The 25,756-nt window shown below is 35.1% G+C and overlaps 1 protein-coding gene across 8 annotated transcripts in view; it reads right to left on the bottom strand.

Annotated features, from left to right (window-relative positions):
* LOC110026824 (ATP-dependent DNA helicase homolog RECG, chloroplastic) overlaps window positions 1-25,756 on the bottom strand; it is a 173,528-nt gene that overhangs the window by 31,059 nt on the left and 116,713 nt on the right. For all 8 annotated transcript variants that reach the window (XM_020727980.1, XM_020727974.1, XM_020727978.1 and 5 more), the window contains 4 exons: window positions 18,699-18,770; window positions 18,426-18,575; window positions 17,724-17,867; window positions 11,616-11,774 (listed from right to left, as the gene is read on the bottom strand). In XM_020727980.1, the coding sequence (XP_020583639.1) occupies window positions 11,616-11,774; window positions 17,724-17,867; window positions 18,426-18,575; window positions 18,699-18,770 (525 nt within the window). The remainder of the gene's footprint in view (window positions 1-11,615; window positions 11,775-17,723; window positions 17,868-18,425; window positions 18,576-18,698; window positions 18,771-25,756) is intronic.

The raw sequence follows: 25,756 nt of genomic DNA, 5'->3' as shown, positions 1-25,756 counted from the left end.
TGCATTTTATGTCTTTTTTATATAAATCCAATTAGGTTTACTTTCTATTAGGAGACCTTTTGTATTTTGTAATGGGCTATATGAGACTAGTTTTATTTTTAGTGTTTTGAGAGATTATATTCTCCGATTTATACTCTCTAAGCAGTGTTGTATCATTTCCTTTTACAAGTATTGTGTCAGTAACTTGCCTACGAATAGATGGTGGATTCCCCTCGCCATCTGCACCTAACTGATTCACCATTAGCTCGCTGTTCTCAGCATGTACGACCACCGAGTGTCGCTTATCCCCATCAAAACACCGTTGACCACTCATAATATCATCCTCTTGTAATTTTATAACCATCTCCCAGCTAAATCCGCTTCCCAAGGGGGCTATGTAAGACCGGCTTGGAGAGTTTGGGCCAGCTTTACTGGACCGGCGAGTACTCAAGGGGAGGGGCTCCCAGTCATTCACAAAACATTCAACCATTGGATCGGGCAGAAGAGTATACCCAACGAAACATCCAGATTGAACCCGCTTGAGAGGAAACTAGTATAAAGCGAGGAAGAGGTGCAGACTGCCAAAACTTCCAAATCTATCCTAGCCAGGAAGTGATTCAAATATCATGGGTTTAAATACATTATATCAAATTGCCCAAACATGAAAGTAATCTCTTTCATTAAGTACAAAACAATTAAAAAAATGAACAGTAACACAAGAGAGGATGAAGATGTTAAAGATGAGTATCAGCGTGCAGCTAACGAAGGTGAAATTCAAGCCGAGTCTGTCACAACCTGGTTTAGAGCTTGGAATTAACCAAGACAGGTACAGACGATCGGACACCAAGAATTAAGTTTTCTATATTCATCTAATATTGAACAAATGAAAAAGCTACTAAAGAAATTAAATTAAAGCAGTACAATTAAGTTTACCTCATTATATGTTGTCTACGCCTTCTCTAACATTTTCTCTTATATTGATCATCTTTTAATAAATTAATTACATATGAAAAGTTGGTTTAAAACAATAAGGAGCAAACCAAAACTAGTGAATACTCACTCCTAAACTACAGTACTACAGGAATAAAAAATATAATATGCATGTTAGTTAAGTTTTTAGTAAGTATAAAACATATGATATTTTAAGAATATGATCAATTACTATATTTCATACTATTAAATGAGTTTTACCATATCAATGACATATTTATATAATTTCATATATGTATAACTGTCACAAAAGTATTGTCTAAAAATTATACCAATTAAGACAATTTAATATCAATATCTTTTTCTATTTACGTGCACGGGTACCTTAACACTAGTATCATAAATGAGTGACTCCATCATAATCAAGCATGAACATACAAACATATATATATATATATATATATACACACACACACACATATATATATAATCAATATCATTCATATGTTTATCTAATGTGTATACATGTTGTAATTTTTTACTAAAATGAGACCTAGCATTAAGATCTAAACATACTAACATGTTATTTAAAGATACACATTAGATAAACATATGAATGATATTGATTATATATATATATATATAATCAATATCATTCATATGTTTATCTAATGTGTATCTTTAAATAACATGTTATAATTTTTTACTAAAAGGAGACCTAGATTAAGATCTAACTAATGGAAATAAGAGTATATAAATCAATATATATTGATACATGAATTTTATAAATATCAATAACTATTAATATAATTGATTGAAAAGAAGAAAAATTATTACTATCGATCTAATAGTAAGAGCGCACACATTGTTACAAAAATGTAAAAAGAAATCCTCGTGTTTGACGTTGTAATTGATTCTTCAAAATGTGAATTCCCTATATATGAACACAACTTATTTCTTATCATTAAAATTTTCTTGATTCCACTCAAATATTATGATTTTATTTCAAAAATAATATTTACTTCATTTCAATTAAATATGAATTTTTAATTATACCTTTTGGTTTAATCAATGCTCATGTTGTACTTATGAACCTAAAATCGAATGATCAAGCTTTATTGTTGATCTGTTTGTTATTATTTTTATTGATGATATTCCAATATATTCAAGAACTGAAGATGACCATGTCAAGTATCTGAGGTCAATATTGGAGTTGTTGAGGCAAAATGAGTTATATGCAAAATTATCAAAATATTGCATATAACTTTTGGCTGTAAATTATTGCATTCTTGGGGCACATTATCAGTGACCAAAGAATCTAGGTAGATCCTCAAAAGTTGAAAGCAATAGTGGAAAGCTGACTTCGAAAAATGTTATGGAGGTATGCTTTTTTCTTGATTTAGATGGATATTGCATAATGTTCAACAACAACAACAACAATAGCAATAGAGGCAAGCCTTTCCACTAAGTAAGGTCATTTATATGGATCTATTTCTCCATTGTGTCTTATTGAGTGTCATATATTCATTCATTAAGATCATCTTTTATACAATATGACCAAATCTTTTTAGGTCTACTTCTGCATTTCATAACATAAGTCGAATCTAAAATATCTAATCATCCTAACCAAATCATTAGATGGTTGACATTTAGTGTGACCAAACCATCTAAGACGAATCCATCTAATTTTTCTGCCACTGGAGCTACACCAACCCTGTCACGAATATATTCGTTTTGCATTTTGTTTCTAAGTGTCAAGCCACTCATCCACCCATGCATTCTCATCATCCAACGACACTATTTGGCACAACTTATCCGCCGCGTCTGCGTTTTCAAAATGCAGCCATGCCGTTTTGAGGAATTTTCTTACCTCTCTGTCCTCCTGTCGAGCTTGGCCTCTTCTCATGACCTAGGTGCCTCTTCAATTGTGTCATTTGCCCTCATCCCGTGGCTTCGATCCCTAAACAAGGACACCCTTGCACGCGGCTCTCTCACGCATCTTTCTCGATTGTTGCCTCTCTCCTACTCCTCTCTGCGATTCGTGGTTGTGGTGCTCTGTAAGTAATATTGTTGTCTTTCTTATGGTGATTTTCGATGGAATGGCTTTTCTGTGAATTTATTTGGCTTTCTCCTTTGCAGTGAGAAGTTTGCAGTATTTTGTGAGTAATATCATGCTCTTTCTTGTGGTGAATTTCGAAGAAATGTCTTTTTTCTGTGACTTTCTGGCTTTCTCCTTTTTACGCTTTCTCTCTCGAATGCTGCCTTTGGTTGGATGTTGGATGTTGGAAATAATTGGCTTTGAATGTTTTTCAGACTTTAATTTTCGTACTTAATGGAAGCAATAATTCAAATATTGAATTTATAATATATATTGGCAAATGCAGTTATAAAAGCATGATGTGTGTGTCTCTCTCTTAAATGTGCTACCAAAGAGCAACATTTCACTGCAGCATTTTGGTCTACATGCGTGTCGGTCAACTTTTTTTTCGATTAATTAGATTTATTTGAAAATATGAAACTCTACTGTTGCCTTTGGTTGGGTGTGTTAGTGATGCAAGCTGACTTACCATCTTGATGCTGCATTATCTAATGTTAGCCCATTTTCATAGCTATTATGATATTTTCTGCCCGTCATAATCAGTTAATAAAGACTATGCTCTAGTAGCTAGATCAAATGCCATTCTTTGGGACAAACATGTGGGAGATTTCCTGTGTTGAAAGGGCTCTTATGGATATGCATTGGGTCATGATGGAGCTGTGATGGGGGGTGGTTTCTGCCTAGTTGGTGGGTGGCTATCTTAGGACTGGGTTGTGGCTGTGTGACGGTTGTGATGGAACTGCGATGGGGGTGGGCTATGGTTGTGATAGGGGGTGGTTTTTTCCTGATTGGTGACTGTCTTGGGATTGGGCTGTGGCTGTGTGAGGCTTATGATGGAGCTGTGATGGGGGGTGGTTTTTGCCGGGTTGATGGCTGTCTTGGGATTGGTTTGTGGTTAAAATCAAATATGCAGGATGGAAAAAATCATGAAGATGTTGAGATTTTCGTTCTTTTTATATCATTATCATCATCAACACATTTTGGATTGAAATTTTTAATAGATTTTCGTTCTTGTGTTTTCTTGTTTTGGTTTTTAGTTTTTTTTTGAGTTTATGGGTTTGTTTTTCTTGGAGCTTTCTTTTTTATCTTGTTTTCTGTTTGACTGGCTATATCAATTTCTTTCTTAATCCATTTCTTTTATTATTAACGTTAAGACCAAAGAAATGGGTTCACTGACAATGTGGGATAGGAAAATCACAATCATATTTTGCAACCTCTGTATTAAGAAGATTGAGCTTGAAAATAGACTCACCATCTACTTTAACAAAGAAGGGTGACAAAATATTACGAAGAAGATCCATGAAATGACAGAAAGGGACTACGATACATTAAAATTTAAAAACAAGTGAGATCAGTTAAAGAAGGACTGAAAATTATGGAAGAAATTAAAATGAGGATCCACAGGTTTGGGTTGGGATCCTATCAAGAGAATCATTGATGCTTAAGAGGATTGATGAAATGAGAAGTTGGAGGTAATAAGTAAACTCCTAAATAAGAAGTTGGAGATAATAATTAATCTGTTTTAACTAATATACTTTCCCGCACGTTGCAGGTAGGGCCAACTACCAAAACATTCAAGGTAAGTGGGGCATTGAGCCGGACCTAGAGAAGTTGGACCTCATGTTTAGTGGAGTTGTTGCGACGGTTATGCATGCATTTACCCCAAGAAGTACGCAAAGCTCCACCATAAACGACTTTCTTCGAGTTCTGGATGCGTATTCTAAAGTTAGGGTAGATATGTCATTATATCTGAACTTCTTGAAGTTACTGGAGAACCCGACCCACAGACAAATATTCATGAAAATACCACCCAAACTTTGTGTCCAATAGTTACGTTTTTTTATGGACAATTGATTCTGTGATGTTATTGTTTGTTGACTTGTTTTTTTTTTATTTTTTTAAAGGATTATTTGATTTGGATGTTTTCTCTTTCTTGCACGAAACAATCAATATGCTGCTATGTAATCATTTATATTTTGTAAAAAATAATTTCAGGTGGGACAATCTATACCACAACTAGAAGTGGAATCACATGAAGCTTACACCCAGGATGGTAAAAGTGTTGCGAAAATAGCTAAATTGAGAGAGCGGATAGTGAATGTCATTATTTAATGTTGACTAGACATCTCTTGTTTATTTTATAAACTCCATATTTATTTTGCCACTTTTATTATGATTATTTTTAGTTTTGTAATTTTCATGTGTTTAACATTGTTTCTTTTCCAATTGAATTTTATTTGTTTATTTTTGGGCTTATGAGGTCGATGCTGAGACTTTTGAACTTGTGGGTTCTTCTGGATGGCTTGTTGGTCGCTGTTGGCTAGTGTTACATGTGAAATCCTAATGAAGACAACCAAGTTTTTTTCTTTTTTTCGGTGCATCGGTTTATGAGGTTCTTTAGGATGACATTTTTTGGTGATATGCACATGTGACACACATGAGATAGGTTTTACGTGAGGTTAAAGGAATCTAGAACTCCTTTCTTTACAATGACTATTGATGAAGATGACATAACCATAAACAAGCCGCAGTTATGTGAACCTGCTGATTCAAATTCGACATAAGTAAATCGTAGCTAGACAGTTCATTCAGGCAACACTAAAATATACAAAAATTTGAAACTGATGTTATGGTGGTCAGGTATGAAGAAAGAAATAGCTCAATATGTATCTCAAGGTCAAGTTTGTCAGATTGTAAAGACTGAGTATCAGGGTCCCGATAGATTGTTACAATCAATGTCCCGACAAATTGTTACAATCATTTTCTATTCCTAAATGAAAATGGGATGAAATTGTTAATGATTTTGCTATGAGATTTTCTCGATACAGACAGGGTCATGACAGTATTTGAGTCATTATTGACATATTAACAAAATCAGCTCATATTTTATCAATAAAAAAAATAAATTTAGTGAAAAAATTGGTCATATTATATGTAAAAAAAAATTATCATATTGCATGACATTCCAAAAGTCATTGTCTTTGACAAAGATGGAAGATTCACACTCAGGTTGTGGAAAGACATTCAACAAATTTTGGGTACACAGTTGTATTTTAGCACAATATTTATCCACAAACTAACAGATAATCAAAAAGAAAAATACAAGTATTGGAAGGCTTTGAGTTTTCGACTTCTAGGTAGTTGGGAGGATCACATTTTGATGATTGAGTTCGTCTATAATAATAAATATCAATCTAATATCAAAAGTGCTGCTCATGAAACACTATATGATAGGAAATACAAAACTCTACTATGTTAGGTCGAAGTAGGTGAATATTTCCTGGGTTACTTGATAAAGCTACAGAGAAAATCAGGCTAATTAGAGACAGATTGAAAATTGTTCAAAATCGATAACAAAAATATTATGACCTAAAGCATAAAGCAATAAAATTTGAAAGTGGTGATTTCATATTTATGAATGTCAGGCAATTCAAATGTACAATTAGACTTGGTCAAAGAAGGAAGTTGAGTGCTAAGTGCATCAGTCCTTTTGAAATTATAAAAAAGATCGATTCAATTACTTACAAGTTAGCGTTACTTGCTGATATGTCATATATTCATGATGTGTTTCATATTTCAACGCTGAAAAAATAAGTTCTAAATTCAGACCAAAATATTTCACATGAAGACATTGACGTACAAAAAAATCTAACTTATATTGATGATCCTGAAAATGAGAAGTTAAGGAATAAACATATTCCTTTTGTCAATAAATTTTAGTAACTAATGTTAAGAAGTTAAGGAATAAACATATTCCTTTTGTCAATATAAAGTGTAAGCACAGACCTGAAAATGAGTTACATTAGAAAAAGAAGAACAAATGAGACAGAAATATCCCTCTCTATTCAACTAAACTTAAGAATTTCGAGAACCAAATTTTTATAAGGAGAGGAGAGCTGTAACACCAAAAATTTGAGAAACAAAGTAAAAGTTTGACAATTTTAAAATGTACCCCAAAATTTCCATTCCTCGAAATTTAATGAAAGCAATTTTATAAAATTCTACATGACACATCGATAAATTTGATATATAACACTATATTTTAATTATGGATATAATGAAAGATATAGGAAAATAAGATATTGAGTTAATTAAACTTATTAATCCTAATTAAATTTCTAATCATTCGTGCACGCACTGTTAGGGCTTTAAATGAGCCGAGCTTGAGCGAGCTCAGGTTGGGCTCGTGTTCGCTAGTTTGAAATTGCTCGTTTTCGAAATCGGCTCGTGTTCGAAATTGGCTCATGAACAGTATGTTCATGATCGTCTCGATTTAAATATTCTTGTTCGCGTTTGGCTTATGTTGATCTCCAAATTGGCTTGGTAAAATTAATTAAAAAAATAGATGTAGAGAGATTCGAACTTGAACCAAATCTATATAAGAGAATGTGCAAAACCATATTACCACACGAGTTGCTATGAGTAAACTTAGATATAAATATATTATATATATAATTATATAAATAACATATATAATATATTAATATATAAATAATTATATAATTTTTTTTTATTTCAAGTTAAAATGAGCTGAATACGAGCAAACAAAGAGTTGTTTATGTTTGACTCGTTTACTTAACGAACGAGCCGAACACGAGTTGTTCACGAATAAGAATTCATTTTTAGAGCCCTACGCACTATAGCCAACGACCTTCCATCGAGTTTATCTGCCGCTAGATACGATTCAACGACTGAGATAGGGAGGGGATTATCTTAAGTGTTGCGAGCCACTCTGCTGTCTCAAATCTTCCCTCATGCAACGGTTTCCGTTGGGCTTCCTATAGCGACACGATCCGTTCGAGCAACAAAGAGCCATAGGCGGTCTACCGCGGTTCCAGGATAAAATTTTAAAATATGATTCTTATTTTTATGTTATTGTCAATTTCCTTTCCTTTCCTACACTTTCATTTTGACAATTGCCACAAATTAGTGCATTTTCCGTTTCCGATAGCTATAGCAGAGACAAAATTGTGTCGGAAGTGACGAACTCAATTTGTTAGCTTTCGTAAGGGTTTTCAGCATGTAATTAGCAAGGTTAAGAGAGGGTTAAAGAAATAAGAAGAGAGAAGAAGAATAAAAAAGATCAGAGAAGGTTTGGTCATGCCAACAAGCTCATTTAAGAAAAGATTTCGTAAATAAGTTTAATTTTTGGGTCAAATCACAAAATGGGCCAAAATTTCATGAAATCCTAAGATGGTTACAATTTCCAAGGTTTTCACACGACAAAGAGCTTGAAGCGGGCATGTAAAAAATCATCATAGGGTTATTCCATTAAGTTAGATTAAATAATCCCATGCTAAATTAAGAAAAATAATTCTCTATAGATTTTCAAATAACTCCATGATTAACATTGTAGCATCTAGAATTTCCTGCATATTGGGGATGAATACATGCATTGAATATATAAATGCAAATTAATTTCCCCTATATAATACATGTGATTTTACTATGCTAGGAATTTGATAAATATGCTTATAAAATCATTGACTATAGATATTCATTCATTATGGTTCATGCCTATGACATATGAAATATCTGATGTATGTTTGTTACATGAATTATGCTTTAAGAAATATTATAGGTAAGGTTATAGGTATACTATTACATGAGTACTTACAAGTACAAATGATAGAGATGTGGGGATTCCCGACTTCTCGTATTCAGCCGGTGACAACTATTGGGATCAGACGACGACAGAACATAAAGAACTGTTAGCACCAGGGGGCTATTGATAACTGTTATGCTAGAATAACACAACCTTTATCGATAGCTAATATAGTATACGGGCTAGATGAAGACCAAATGACATGACATGAAATGAAAATAATTGAGGTCTATACAATTATAAGTGACATTGTTATGATTAGATCGATGATTCTTACGAACATGCTTATGACTACACATGAATGAATGACATACATGTTGTATACAACAAACATGATTTTCTACATTACATATTTTCTTTTACATGTTCTATATGATTCCATATGACTTGTGTGTGAATATGTACAGCTACATGAGCATGCACATTGTTTCTTTTCAGTATGTAAAATTTTATTTTAACTTTGATTATTTCACATTGCTCGTTGTCGCTCACTCTGCGTTGCTGCTTTTCTAAAAGGGGTGAGCAACAGTGGAGCAAGTAGCCATGTGTGACTTTTACATCTTTTGCATTTCATAATTTTGGGAGTTTGTATAGAAGTTTGAGTATGTACTTTATTTATCTTGGATTTAGTAGCTTTGTATAGAAATATATGCTTTAATGATATAATTTCTACACTTCTAGGTACATGTGGATGTGAATGAATTATGAAACAAAATGTATCATATATATTTGCGACAATTTAGTTAAACCAGATTATCACCTAAGTAATCCTGATTCTGTAAGTCAGAACGAGTCTTGGTAAGAGTCTAATCTGATTGAATTGCCCACCTCTGTTGCACTTTACTAACTTAAAGAGGGGCCAGTTGGGGTGACATTCAACAACATTGAAATTGTACAAAATTTCAACATTTCTAAAGATCATGTAATCATCCATCAAACGATTTGAATTTCTTAAAGGATGGCTTCACTTGCATGAGACCTACAATCAAATTGAAGAAACCTTCCAAGACCATTAATGCGCAAATCGATCATCCCTACTTTTTCACATAGTTGATGAATGGTTAAAACATGATCTTTCAGAGATAATCATTTCACTTGATTTTTGTGAATTTTTTGTTGGATGAAGATAGGCTTTCAATGAACGATCTGTCAATTTAGACAAAAGACGACATATTGAAGGGCCCGTTGATCTTATGGGAAGTAGAGTTTCAATTTGATGAATTTAAAAATTGGAATGATATGATAGTAGAAAATGGGAGATTGTAACGTTGAATTTTATTCACCTATTTTACGTGCAAAACAAGATAAGAAGTTTAACAAAATTGGGAAGGAAGCAATTATGAAGGCAAGAAAATATCTAGATACCAATCTGTAATATGGAATTTAGGAGTAATCAAATAGAAGAATTAGAAAGCAGCCGTCCACTACTTGTTGGGTTGTTACAAATAGAAAGGTGTAGATCACATATTCAAAATAATTTCAACATATTCCAATAAAACTAGCAAAGAAAACCCTGCAAGGATCTTATATAAATTAAAGGAAATATTTTAGCAATAACTTGTACCTTATATCCATATGCAACTCCAACAGAGAAGAAAAAAACATGCCAAATAATATTTTACCAAAAACAATAAAATTTAGAAGTTCTTGTAATGTTATTTAGCTTCACTGATGACTAACTTAATATTCACAATTGCTCAAATAGATTGGAGCACCCAGCTTATCTATTGTAACTTCCTCTCAAAATAGAAATCTAAAAACCATGGAAGATATTGTTGATTTTAGACTCGAAACATTGTTGATTACAAAATTTCAAATTCTCACTCAAATATCAAAATTCACCATAAAATCCCAACCCTATTTTCATTTTTAACAAAATCTAAATGTTTTGATTGTGGGGCGTGTGAATGTATTGGTTAGGTAGTTCAAAAGAATTACTTGGGAGTTAATTTCGTAAATAGCAATTTTTCGAGTGCTGTGAATGTAATTTATCACAAAGAAGAAAAAAAGTACCAAACTTAGTATTAAAGTGTCCATGAATGGTCTGGTTTGTCTCTCTCCAATAAAACCCTAGAAGGCTGAGTTGGATAAAAAGTACAAGGTTCAAGACTAAATAAAAAAAGCGTAAAACTAGTTTCAACCTACAGCGAATCACACGTAACGCATTGGTACTGAGGACAATCAAGCATTCTCAAAATGGAAAGACATTTTTGCTTACATTATTCTTCTATTAATAGATGCAGTAAGAATTATGGAATTTCATTAATGAAGACAATATCAGCTGGCACATTAAATTAGAATACACTTCAATCAAATAAAACACGAAATCTATTACTTTCTTTGACTTGCACATTACATTTTAAGCGTCATAGGCTGCCTCAGAAAATAAGATAACAAAATAAAGTTATATAAAGGTGAAAGCCAATGCAAATATTTTCAATTAAACTTGAATGTTATGTTAAAAGGTACAAAAAATTGATGTACCAAGCTGTAAACAATTTTCTGCGGCAATTTAGAGCAAATTTCTACAACACGTTGCGGGAAATTTTCTACAGCAAGCTGCAGAAGATTTTCTAAATGTCGCAGAAAAGTGTTTCTAGCTCTTAAAAGCTGTTATAGAGTGAAATGAAAGAGTAGAAACAATAAACAGAAAAGTGCCTCAGAGTTTCAACATAAAGTTCAATGTTGAAAGGAAAATATGAGCATTAAAAAATGTTAAAAAAAAAAAAGAATTTACTTCTGTTTTTGCAGTTCAAAGTTATGATATCAATCCACTTAAATAAAAACTAAAACCTAAAATGTATGACAATGCTCCAATGTTTACAAAATAAGCATAGTCTGTCAGATGCAAGCACCACAGGAAAGGACGTCTCAGAAACATTGAAGATGAACAGCCAATTGATGAAAAAATTCCTTGCACTTCAAGTTCAAAAATAAACAATATAAAAAATACATTTTTAATATAACGACAAAATGTTTCATGCCAATTCTAATTCTAGATACCTGCGTTAGAGAAACATCCCCATATATGGCTAGAGCCAAAGTTCGTGGAATAGGTGTTGCTGACATGGTAAGAACATGAGGAGCCATATAAACCTTATTTTCAGTTGCGTTGTCCAGTCCTGAATTACCCATTCTTAGCCATGGCGACGTAGAATATAACTGCTGACATAGAAACTCATAAATATGTCATTAAGTAGAATAACAGGAATACAAATATGGGTAAACATAATTAAGAGAAAAGGATGATGATGGCCCGAATCAAACATATATAGACAACCGTATCCAGATGCCAAGCAAGAATCATCTATTTGAATTTGTTACATTCAGGGAAACTTACGATGGAGAGAAATAGTGAAGTGGAAAAATTAGAGAAGAAGATGAAGGGAGAAAGGATGGAAGTGCTTAGCATTATAGATATTAACGGGAAAAGATTACAACGCACAACAAGGAATTTCCATCTTAGTCCTGGCTACGAATCCTCATTATCTATCACAAAAAGAGAGATAAAGCAGAAATACTAGAGGAATGTTAAAGCGTGGCTTGAAAACTTATATTTTTCATCAATCATAAATGAAGTCATAGGCAGCTGCATTGTTAGTCGTAAGACCACTATGACCCGAGATTTGATCCCTACGGAGACGGATAAAATATGTACGTGTATATGTGCACGAGCGTGTGCGTGTTGAACCTTGATTTGTTTGTGGATCAACATGCTCAAAAAACGAGTTATAAAACAAGGGTTAGAACCAATAAATAGTGGGAAAAAATTAGACAAATGAGTACTCTTTGGTGCCGAGGGAGAATCCCTTTTTTCGTATGAAAACCTTTATTTATAAGAGGGTTGATTTACTTATCCACTGATCCCAAGTGGCACATTTTCTATATTTTATTGTCTTCTTCTAGTGCGGGCACTAAAATATTTCTCTTATAACACATTCTTTTAATTATAAATTATTCATAGGATGCTTCTCTTCTAGCAGTTCTTCTGGCAATCTTCCTCAGTAACGCATCTAATAGATTGGTTGGTGTTGCTGCGAATAGGCTACTTCGTTCAATTGGTTGTGAGGAGCATGGTATTGGCAGTTTCATACTCATATTGTGAGGCATATTTCTCAGACAAATCATCTGAATAGCCTATGACACACCTTGTTATTCGGTTTCAAGAGCAAACTTTTCCGACTTGTTCCCTTGGTCGAGTTACTTGGTCGAATCGGTCCTACAAATCTATCATGCTAGCTCGACGAGCTAGCTAACTTACACATTTGCTTTATACTTTGTGCTTGGTGTGTCAGTGATGATGAAGCAACACCGATCAGGCAAAATAAGAACTCTTTTTTCATTTTCCATTTTCCATTTTCCATTTTCATTAATTTTTTCTCTTTCTTTTTTACTACAATCTGACTTTTTTTCGTTGTACATACACTCATATATATATATATATATATATATATATATATATATATTGACAAGAAATCGTCAAGAAGCATAGACCTCATTATTGTTCGCATTGTAAGATGTTTGCGCATACCCTTGATAAATGTCATAAGTTTCATACTAATTTGAAATCTAAATATCAAGTGAATAAGGATGGATCTAAGGATATATCTGTCCCACCTGGAGAGAAAACTACCACAAAACATGATTTGATGTCTGATTCTATTACCTCTGTGGACCCTTTCCTTGAAAATACTGTTTTTGCGATCGATAGGAAGCTGGATGACGCTACAGAGCAACCAACACTTTCAAACCCTATTTAAAACAGTACTGAAGAACCCCTGCCTACACGGACTGATAATCATGTGAACATTGCAGCTCCCCATATTCTGAAAGTACAGCGGTAGAGGCAACAACTCTTCCCTCACATACATTTAAACCTCTTGTGGGCACAACTGTTGGCAATCTTTCTGCTGTAGCACTACCATCTCATCCAAATGAGCAACAATCTTCGGATGAGGAATGACAAGTCTACACTTTCAGGAGGAAGAAGAAGAATGGAGATCTAATTGAGCTAAGAAATCTAATAGATGATACTTTGGTTACTTCGGACAATGGTATACATCTCACCAATTTGTCAGCTGGTTCCCTTCCGAGAACTAGAGGAAGAGACATAACTAAATTGGTTCGACCCGATTGACCTTATATGTATCTTCTTTTGGGTTTTTAATTTTCTTTTTTTCCTATTGTGTGTGTTGTACCGTGTGGGTTGGGTGTCTATTTGGGCTCACTCATACAACTTATCTATACCATTTTTTTCTTTAATATAATTGTGCTTGGACTTTTTTTTTGAAAGCCCTGATATATTAAATTGAAAGAAAGATACATATACAATGTGTGGGAGGGCCAAGCATGACACCCTGCCCACACAATAACCACGAATGGTTCCAAAACTAAAAGATACAAAAAAGTACTAAGCATGACACCCTGCACTTTTTTCATCATCAGGTTCTCTACTCTATTGGGGTCATCCTTGGGGACCCTATGAAGCTAGATATACCCGCTTTTAATCTAACCAGACATTTTGTAGTTAAAATACTTGTGGAAAGAGATATTACATTACATGATGTTGCTGAAGTATGGCTGGGAACAACTCATAATGGATATTGAGAACAAATTGTCATGGAACATAGACTCCATATTGTACCCACTGTAAGACGTTTGAGCATATCCTTGATAAATGTCACAAGCTCCATCCTATTTTGAAATCTAAGGTTCAAGTAAATAAAGATGGGTCTAACCCCACTGCTCCGGATAGTTTAGTTCCACCTGATAAGGATACTACCAGACAGGAGGTGTTTATTTCCCTTGTGGACCCCCCTGACACTGCTGTTACTTTTATTGCGATTGATGTGATGCTCACACCTTCAAACCCCCCCATTGAAAACAATACTAAAGGGGACTATTACCTACAAAGGATAGTGTTCAAACTGATAATCAAAAGAACCTCGTAGCTCCCCACCTTTAGAAAGCATCTGGTGTAGAGGCAACTCATATTTCACATATACTAAAACCTATTATAGGTACTACGGTAGGTAATCCTTCTGCTACAACTCTATCACCTCATCAAACGAAGAATGACATGTTTACACCTCCATGAGGAAGAAGAAGAATGAAGATTTATTCGAGCTCAGGAGTCTTATGGATGATACTTTGGTTACTTCGAGCAATGGTACGAACCTTACCAAATTGTTACCTGGATCCCTTCCAGGAATAAGAGGCAGAGGCAGAACTAAATTGGGAAGATGACCCTTATTTTTTCAGCGCCCTGGTTTTTGGGTTTTTTTTATCTTTATATGTACCATTTCTAACTTTTTTTGGTGTTGTACCGCGTGGGTTGGGTGCTTACTTTTGGTCCCACTCATACAATATATCTGTATCTTTTCTCTTTAATAAATAAATAAATAAATAAATAAATATATATATATATATAGTTAGAAAAAACCTAATGGCTAATATAATAAAGAGAAAAATATACAGATCGATTGTATGAGTGGGCCTAAAAGAAGGCCCAACCTACACGATACAACACGCACAAATTCCAATTAAAAAAATACATATAAGATCAAAAAACCAAAACCACCAACAGGTGCAAAGCACTAGGGATGTCCTAATTTAGTCCTCCCTTTGCCTCTAGCTCTTAGAAGGGAGCTGACAAACAAATGGTGAGGTGCGTATCATTACCCGAAGTAACCAAAGTATCATCCATCAGATTTTTGAGCTCAAGTAGGTCTCCATTCTTCTTATTCCTCATCCAAAGATTGACTCATCTGATCAATGGATTGGTCCAAAGGTGGTCGGACAAGTGTAGACAGTTGCACATCATGAACCCCATGTGCCTAAGTAACATTAACATCTTGCTCGATCTGATGAGGCTGATAAGGTGGTAGAGAAGTAGTATTGTCATCTGTAACAATAGTGATAGGTTCTAGGACAGGTGGAGTCTGAAAAATCTCCTTCGCCTCCACAAAAGGAGGTTCCAAAGACGGGGGAACTACAACATTATGTGGAGGCTGAATGGTTGACATATTGCCTGCAAGAATAATGAAATTTTCAAGGGTATCATTTTGATGATCAATAGTGTCAATAATTTGAAGCTGATCAGGAGGAGATGGAATCACTGCCTCTGGCAGAGCACTATTTTTTTGGTTTGAGATTTGGGTGTAGATTGTGACATTGAGAACTGGAGTGACCAAACATATAATATTTTGAACAATACAAAGGGAAAGACTCAATCAAAACCTTTTGTCAATATCTATGGTGATGTGCGCCTAACCAAATTTCCTCAGAAGCGGTTGAAGTAATGTCTCTTTCAATAAGTACTCTGGTTTCAGATGGACAAGAAATATTAAAATTAGGAATATCCGTTTTGAGTAGCTTACCATAAACTGAAGCAATAAAGTACAATATTTTTTGAGTAAAATAATGAAATTTCAAGCCAAAAAGGCGAATTTAAACCGGAATGATTGGTGATTTCGTTTGTGGGTCAAAATCCACCGACCATTTTAAAATATTCATTGCTCTGTTATAAATCCTGATTACCTTTTTAAGAAATAATCGCGTGTAATCCTCTTCATTATTAAGTTGAGGAAGAATGTGTCTTCCATCTAAAAGTCCAATTTTTCACTCCCCAACAAGATGCATAAGCTCAAACTCCCTACGAATAAACTCCATTTTGGGATGGTCATAAAGAAATTTCTCGACCAAATTCAAACAACAGGAGGAAACAAGTTGAATACATTCAACTTCTGTAAAAAAGATGACATGCTTCTCATTCTTCCTACTAGATTTCTTGATATCCTCCAACAACTCAAACGAAGAAGGGAAAACACGATTTAAGAGGACCTGAAGCGTTGACACCTGCAAAGGCAGTAGCATACGATCTGTCTGAATCCATGACCAGAAAAGGGAGGCACGACGAAAAAGAAGCGAAATTATAAGGGACGGTAGAGCAAAATCCGAAATAGGGAACCCCTGCCAATTTGAGCAGAAGGCAGTTTCTACTAGAACCCGAGGAATGCAGAAGAAAAAATGCGGCGAGGAAGAAAACGAGAGGCGACAACGACGAAGGAAATGAGAGCGACGGACCTTCCAGGTGTGAAAATCAGGAAAAACTGCGGCTAAACAAATTGTCCAAAACGACGACGACGAAGAAAACGCAGCGAGAAGAAGATAACGTCAAAGAAGACACAGCGAGGAGAGGAAAGGATTAGATGTGATAAATCGCCGTAACAGTTTCTAGGTTTTGCCATGAGGCGAAACCCTAACAGTGCCGAGCGTGGGAGACGCACGCACATACGCATATATATATATATATATATATATATATATAGTGTATTGCCAAACGACTTAAGTAAGAGTTCCCTTAAATCTGAAGTGCTACAAACACCACTTCTCCACCCGCCTACTTATCCCGTTGATTCTCCCATGGGCTACATATTATAACTTCCTCCTTTCTTTCTCGTTGAGGACTTCAAGATGGACAAAATAGAAAGAGAGAGGGAGTAAAGGTGTCGAGTAACACGGGAAAGCGGTGTGCGTTAGCAGTAGTAGCATAGATGCACATGTTTACTTTTTATTTATTATTGTTTTCATCAAATGCTCTAGGATTGACATTAAGGCTCATTTGGTTGTTTGTGAATGGAAATTGTGTTCTGTAAATTTTGCTTTTTTCACTCACTTAAAGCATGTAGATGAATTAAAATTTTTAATGAAACTTTGAAAAGGCATGCAGAATTTGAAGTCAAGATTGTTGTCAAAATACATCCAACCAAATGATAATAAGCTCCAACATTTTGCAAAACAAGGTTTCTAATTTCAAAACATCAAGTGTGCCTTGTTAGTTATTTGTCTTTTAGCATTGAAAAAGTGCAAAGAAAAATTTATAAACCATCAGCTGAAAAGGTCAATAGATATGTAGATGTACCTGCATGCCAATTTCATTGGGTTACCCCAATGCCACATAGTGAAAAAACTTTAACCGCACCCAAATAAAGAAGGTGAAATTTAGAAAGACAATAAAGTATACTTCTGACACTTACGAAACTGGAACAAATGCATATAAAATCAAAAATGGAGAAACGCAGTTACTGTTACTGTTGTACACAAATATACCTTACTGTTAAACCTTCCCCTCTGGATAACACCAAAGCGATGCTGCTCATCAATGACAGTAAAACGTAAATCTGAAAACTCGACTTTATCAGCAATTAAGCTATGTGTTCCAATGACCATATTAATATCACCAGTCTGAAGGCTCTGCCATGTTGATTAACAAAAATCTAAGATCATTCACAGTTTTAAAAGACGGATCAGATTGGCCGGTTCGACCGCAAATCAGTCATTTGACCAGTTCGGTTCAAGCTCAAAACCATTTATGAATAGAACCAACACATTGAATCGGCTAGAACTATGGTCGAACCAAAAAACCAATCTGGATTCGAATATTGTCCAATTTAGTTATTTTGATTTTAATTAGATGACTAGAAATAAAATATTTAAAGTAAAAACGAAAAAAATATTATTTTCCAAAATTTTTATTTAGAATATTATTCAAAATATTCAAAAATGAAGTGTCTTAAATTAAAATATTATTTATTAAATTGATAAAATAATATTATTGTGTAATTATTTTATTATTTAAATTATAAAAAAATAGTTTTAATATTTATTATGTCATCCGGTTCAACTCCAATTATTATTTAAATTATAAAAAAATAATGTTAATATTTATTATGTCATCCGGTTCAACTCCAATTGAATCATTGAACCCAACCTTGATTAAAATTATGTGTGCCAATACAAAAAAGTACATGCCTTAAGAATCATCTTTGACTGCCTTGAAGGAGTGGAGCCAGTTAGTAAGGCAATAGAAGGTCTACAGTGTTCGTTCATATTCTCCAACAACGAACTTAAGAGCTCGTAATGCTGTATAGCAACTAGCTCGGTTGGTACCATGAGAGCAGCCTAGAACGAGGCCATACAAAAAAATAACTCATTAAAGTTTAAAATACAGCAGGGTAAAAATAATTAATCGAATATAGAGCATACCAAGAACTAAAAAATTACAAAAACAACAGTTTGACGAACCTGAAAACCCGATGCAATTACTTCGAGACAAGCAAGGAAAGCAACAACTGTTTTCCCACAGCCAACATCACCCTGCCATTAAACAAAATCATCATGATGGCATTTATAGTTTTGTTATCTAATATGACAAGAAAAACACTTAAAACAAACAAGAGAAAAATGAGTCGCTCCAATAGAGATGCAATATCAACACCTTTAGCATTAAACCTTGGTAAATTTCACAAGCTTAATTTATGACAGTAAAATTTTCACGGTTTTTAATATGAAGTTTAGGGGACATTTGGGATAACTTGAATTTTTTATTTTTATTATGTTTTGATTTTGAAACAATAGTTGATATGTTTGATTAGGATATAATTATCTTTTAAAACACACAAAACATCTAAAAGTTATTTTAAATGTTTTCAAAATCATGTTTATTTGTTTTAAGAAATAAAAAAATAAAATATAAATTAAAAATACATTAAATAAGTATATTTTAAAAACAAAGAAAAAACATAAACAAAAAAAAGATATCCCAAACAAGCACTTAATTTTTCAAAAATAGGAGCAAATATGAGTTAAAAATCCAGCACAAAACATGGTTAGTAGCAAATTAAATTGATAGTGCATTGGAAACAAGAAATAAATTCATGGAAGATAACACAATTATTCAGGTGCCTTGCAAAATTAGAGTTTCAAATGAATATGTGAACAAGTGTACGTTTAATCCAAACTTTCAACTTACGGGCTTTATGACAAAAAGATTATCAAATGACTGATCTAAAGATCAATTAGCAACGAAATATGAACTGCTGCAGAGTTTCTAATAAAAAATGCAGAGCCGATTGCAAGAAAGAAGGAAACAGCCAGTATCCATTGTGAAAGCGATAAAGAGAAGAATAAGAAAAAAAATAAATTTGACTAATCTTTAGAAACTCCTACTGCAGCCTTGACATAAAGTAATATAGTCAATAATAGAAAAAATATTTCAAATTACATGGCTCCAAAATAATGGGCCCTTATCGCATATTTATTAAATTAAGAAAATTAAAAAAATGTGCAAAACCTGAATGGATCCATATATTGATGACCATGATTACCCTCCATCAGTCTCCTTAATTAGCTAAGACGTAGGTTGCGTCCATATGCATCACAAAATTACACCTCCTCCCAAAAAGGCTTTCAACAACTAGAATCAACATCTCTTGGATGCATGTACCAAGGGTTGAAAGCAACAAGAAGCAAAGGCATTTTGTACAAGTGGCGTGCCATAAACTAGCTCAATTTTTGTGGGAAATAGGGAAATAATTGCAAGGGTGTGACCACTAAGTAGTGCATCGCACTTACATTAATTGAGGGATTTCACATGTAAGTGATGTGTCACAGCTTAACTGAAAAAACATTAATAAGAGCTAAAGTTAAGATTTTTTTTTTTTTCATAAACTTGGAGATTGCGAAAGGGAACACAATAGACTCGGAGAAAATGATGATTAATGTTGGAATCTCAATTAAACTAATGAGGAGTGTCCAGAGAATTGGACGAAAACACACTCAAGACCACATGATTCCATCATCATAAACACCACAAATTAAACCAATGTACCAATTAAAAGGTGTGAACGCTCTAGATATTTTGGGTCTATTGTTCAAAGGGATGGTGATATAGATGGGGAGGTTGTTAGTAGGATTCAAGTTGGTTGGTGGAAGTGGAGGAATGCTTCAGGTCTATCGTTGGATATAAAATTACCGCTTAAACTAAAAGGAAAACTGTATAAGATGGTGGTGAGGCCTGCAATGCACTATGGCGCATAATTGTTGTCGAGATAAGAATGCTTAGGTGGATGAGTGGCTTTACACTTAGAGACAAAATGCGAAACGAATATACTGTGATAGGGTTGATGTAGCTTCTGTGACAGACAAAATTAGAGAGTCGACTGAGATAGTTTGGTCAAATTAAGCGTTAACCATCTAATGATTCGATTAGGAAACTAGATGTTTTAAATACGACTTATGTTAAGAAAAGCAGAGGTAGACCTAAAAAGACTTGGGCATATTGCATAAAAAATGATCTTAATTTATTAAACTTAAACTAAAATATGACAACCAATAGGACGCAATGGAGAAAAAGGATTCATGTAGCCGATCCCACTTACTGGGATAAAGGCTTGTTGTTGTTGTTGTTGATAGAAACCATACTAGCAGACCATGTTGAATGTATGTTTGACTCAAGGGTGCGCTCATGAGACTAACACCAACTTATTTACTAGCAGTGGTCGCTATGCTGATAAAATTGAATATTTCAGAGGCACAAACTATCACCATTTGCTATTCAAAAGTACTGGACATGAGAGACAACATTTCAAAAATATGTCATAGCTATCGATTATCCACAAGTTTTAACTTGGCTCACAAAAAAAAGTGTAAGGCCTTGTTTGAGAGGGAGTCTGATCTCCATTTCATCGCAAAAACAATTGAGAGAATGCCTGCCTTTCGTTTGCCAGATCAACCTCTTCAGAAACATATCTGTCACAACATTATTTTTTGCCCTTTTGGGATTAAGCCTTGGGCTCTCCATTCCGCAGTTTCGAATGGTCGTTCCGCTTTTTCAAAAGGCAAATGTCCAAAATATCCTGCAGTATTTCCAGCCTCATCCTCCACGCCTCCGTCATCCATCTCCACCAACACTCTGTGGGCAATTGAAAGAGGTAAAGGCCATGCACCTTCATTTAATCCAGTAATTGTGACGACACACCATGGTTCACTACATTGAAGGCTCCCAATTCATTGTAGAGGTGAATAAGGTGAGAAACATGATTCATGGAGGAATCAAGATCAAGAATAGGGATGTTGTCAGATTCTTCAACCGTCTCCATGTGAGAATCTGTCTTTAGAATTTGAGGGAAAAAATATTCCACAATGGGATCCAGATCTTTTCAAAGAAGAAAAAGAAAAGACAGCTCCTAAGTGATTATACTTAAATGTGGTCCAACCTACCTTTAGATTTCATCCTAGAATTGATTCCTTCTGACAAACTTGTTTATCAGATACAACCAACAAAGTACAAGGACTGGGAGGAGTATATTATAGATTTATTTGTTTTCGACCAAGCTCATGAGAATTTATGTTTTTATGCATCTCCAACTCAAGTTGTGTCAAAAAAGAATGGATAATTTATCCATCAGGACTTGATTTAGAATAAAAACACCCACATGATTAACTTGCCATAAGGTTGCAACATTTTCACTTACCTTCAACAGGGTCGATCGGACTACCATGAAGAGACAAGCTTAGGCACATGAGGTTAAAGCTCCCCCAACCTCGGGAGATTAATGTAAAAGCAACTTAGGAGACGTTTTTGACATCATTGCTACAATATTGCCACAGTACAGTGAACTCACGCAAGCGAGGGCGACTTGCACCAGTCCAGAAGAGCCGGTCAACCCTTCCTTTATGTGGATTTCCGTCTTCTTGGTAGTGAGGTTAATTCCTATTTACCCTATGCCTATAAATATGTTGATTTTGCGTTTTTAAGTAGATTTTGGCTCATATTTCTATCAAGAAAGTCGCCAGCGTTCTGTGTTCTCCTTTTAGGGCTATATTCGAAAGCGAGAAGGGTTGGAAATTAAAATTTGATAATGATTTTGTTGATTGTCTGACTATCTATGCACATCACATACTGTCTTTCTTTGGATTTACGAGAACGGAAACAACATATAGGCTAAGACTACGTCGAATAAGTTGATTCCCTAATTTTCCAACTTGTTGTCCAGCTAAAAGCTTGCTTCTTGTTGTTTGTCGTCAACCCTTCCTACCACCTTCCAACTCCCGTTTCCGCTACGTCAGCTTGCAACCAACCACGTCATCCTAGCCCTAGAGTGTCTTTTGTGTTATGCTCTTATTTCCTTAATGTTGACAGTCTTTGTTAGTAACCTTTATTTTTATTTCATCAATAATAATTGCATTTCTAGTATGGTTCGTGTTAACTCCGGTATCAATTGACATCAGAGCTAGCCCAACTCTAATCCTATTAAAGGATTTTCCAGGAGCGCCTTACCCCTCCAAAATAAACTTTCTTACCCATTCACAAACCATAGCTAAACTTTGACCTAACCCTAATTTCCCCTTAATGATTTTCAAAACCAGTAACCCTAAATCAATTTTTATACCCTCTTTCACCTCCCAGATCTAAACCATAGCCATGACATTAAGGAGATATACAACGAGAGCTCCTTCGACTCAAACAGAAACTTGCAGAGATGAATGATAGAACCCGAGGGGAGATTATCCTCAACTGTGATAAGTCCATAAGCCAGTGTGAGAAAAGATAAGATTACTACCGGGTCTAAGGTGAAGCGGGAGATTCAACGTTTGTTCCTACTAGCTTATTACTGACAGAATGTTCAGACCATTACACAGCATCAGAGGAACTCCGCATCTTACAGACAGAGTTCAACCTCGGGATCTTGTAGTCAGAGGAAAAACTGATTCTACACGGAGAATAGATGGAACCAAGCCGCACACCTAAATCCATCCTAGTCAAGAAGTGCTTTAGATGCTACAGGTTTGGGTATAGTAAAACGGATTACAAAACCAGAAGAGTGATCGCTTTCACTAGTCGATGAGCAATTGAAGAAATAAACGGTGATATGAAAAAAGATGAAGACTTCATAGAGGATTCTCAATTTTTCAGCCAACAAAGAAGAGACGTCATCGATTCCATTCGATTCCAAGATAGATAATCCAGTTAAGGTAATAGTAGTTCTACAAAGTAGTGACTCTGATGTAATAGGCCTTACACGACAGAGTTCAAGATTTTGTTCCTCAAGCTAGCATTTTGCAAGCGTTGAGAGAAACATCAGCAGGACTGCCCCTAGATGTCCAAAGAGGCCATAAGTTTGAGGGAGTCGATATTAGACACAAGACAATTCAAAATAAGAGAAATTCTGACCTTTCAGATCTATAAACTCATTGTTGAGTTGCCTCAACTGAGAGAGGTCCTGCATATCAGAAACGAGACCTTTTTGTTCTATGTTACAAAGATTTCAAGGAGTTATTCAGATGTTAGATTCAGTTCAATATGGTACGCATCATCAGATGTCCAGATAAAATGGATAAACAACTTTGAAATTTGTCCTAGGAGCTCGATGGGAAAAGAAATTCTTCAATGGGATCCAACTCCTATCAATAAAGGTCTCTCCTGAGTTGTTGCTAGTGAGAATGGTGCAACCTGACACAGATTCCAACACAGTTGATATCTTCTCACATATTAATTTATCAGCTACATTCTGTGGAGAACGAGAAGTTGAAATAGAAGGTTTCAGGCTTAAGGATTCAAGAGTTATATTATGGGAACCAACATTTATATATAGCTCAAGCTCAGAATGATTCAAGTGATGATGCATAATTATTCTATCAAGACGTGTTGTGGAACGACAAGACCTACATGATCGACCAACCAGGGAACTATAATATCTTTGTAACCTTAACGTAGTAGACTTGACTATGTGCTACGAGAAGTCAAAAGCTTCGACAAATTATATCGAAGCTCCCCAATCCCGAAAGACTGACAAAGAGCTTAGGACAGAACTGACCCCAACTGGGTTAGTACGTAGGCTGAACCAACCCAACCCTTGGGGAAGAAAGTGGTTGCTTCCATAGGGCTCAACTGAAAGGAATGATATAAAGGAGAGTTTTTGTAATTATAATTTTATACATATGACACACACACATATATATTAGAAAAAAACAAAAAAATACATTAGATGCTTAAATTAAAAACCTAACAGTGAGGTTAAACCAATCCATACTCACTTGAACCTTAGATTTCAAATTTAGATGAAACTTGTGGCATTTATCAAAAACATGACCAAACAGGGTACAATATAAGGAGGTCTGTGTTACATAACGATTTGTTGCCAATATCCATTATGAGTTGTACCTAGCCATACTTCAGTAACATCAGTTAAAGTAATATCCTTTTCCACAAGTATTCTGGTCAAATGTAAAGTAGATTCTGGTAGGGTTGAAAGCAGACAGATCTAACTTCAAAGGATCCTCAAGGATAAACCCAATAAACTAAAGAACCTGATAGTGAAAAAAATGTAGCTTGAGATCAAGTAAACTAAACCATACCGGTACAGTGGGAGTCTCATGATTTGGGTCGAAATTAGGAGACCACTTGAGTTAGGAGACCACTTGAGGAGTAGCTTCATAGGTTTACCAGCGATGTTAAGATATTTTCTGGAGAAAATCCGAGTGTAATCCTCAGACACGGTTAACTGAATCAATACATGTCTTCAATCCATGAGCTCCACTTTCCAATTTATTTGTTAATTTGAAGTTAATCAAAACTTTTCCTGATAATTTCTATAGATAGGTGTCCCCACTGAAATTTCCTAATAAGATCAAATTTGAATTTGTCAGTAAGCGTTGAAATTTCTAACATTGAGAAAAAGAATGTTGTCTTCCCAGTTTTTTTGTTTGCATTTTTAATAAAGTGACAGTCACATGTACCATCACGATGCTCCTTATAACTTGACGGGAAGACAACCGTCGTGTCCCCCTGAGAATTAACTACCACGTGGGCAATGGAGAAGGTTTTACCAGGTTCAATTGAAGAAGAAAGCTCCATCACAACAAAGAAAACCCTGCAAGTCGGGCAGAAGCAAAAAAGATAAGCCGAAGAGCTGCGCACGAACCGTATATGAAATGCGCAGAAGACAGAAGACAGGGCACAAAATCACACCTCAGCAGAAACCGCAGATCGATTCACGCAGAAAAGAACCGCAGAAGTTTGAAGGCTAGCTGGAAGGAGCAAAGGAGGAGACAACGAAACAGCAGAAGCAGACGTCAAACCCTTTCGTCGTTCGGTGCGAGAGAGAAGACGATAATTCGTCGTCATCGTCGAGTGCGGGAAATCTCGTCGTCGAGTTAAAAATCAAATCAGGGTTTCGCCGTCGGGCGAAACCCTAGCAGAGCGGATCGCCATCACCAGCATCGACAAGTTCAACTACACACACGCGGGCGCGCACGCGCGCGCAAACACACAGATATATATATAGGGTTGATGTAGCTTC

The sequence above is a fragment of the Phalaenopsis equestris genome, unplaced genomic scaffold (genome assembly GCF_001263595.1).
Source record: "Phalaenopsis equestris unplaced genomic scaffold, ASM126359v1 Scaffold000402, whole genome shotgun sequence".
In the NCBI taxonomy this organism is placed as follows: domain Eukaryota; kingdom Viridiplantae; phylum Streptophyta; class Magnoliopsida; order Asparagales; family Orchidaceae; genus Phalaenopsis; species Phalaenopsis equestris.
Note: the sequence above shows the minus strand (reverse complement) of the source record. Positions and strands in the feature narration are given on the sequence as shown.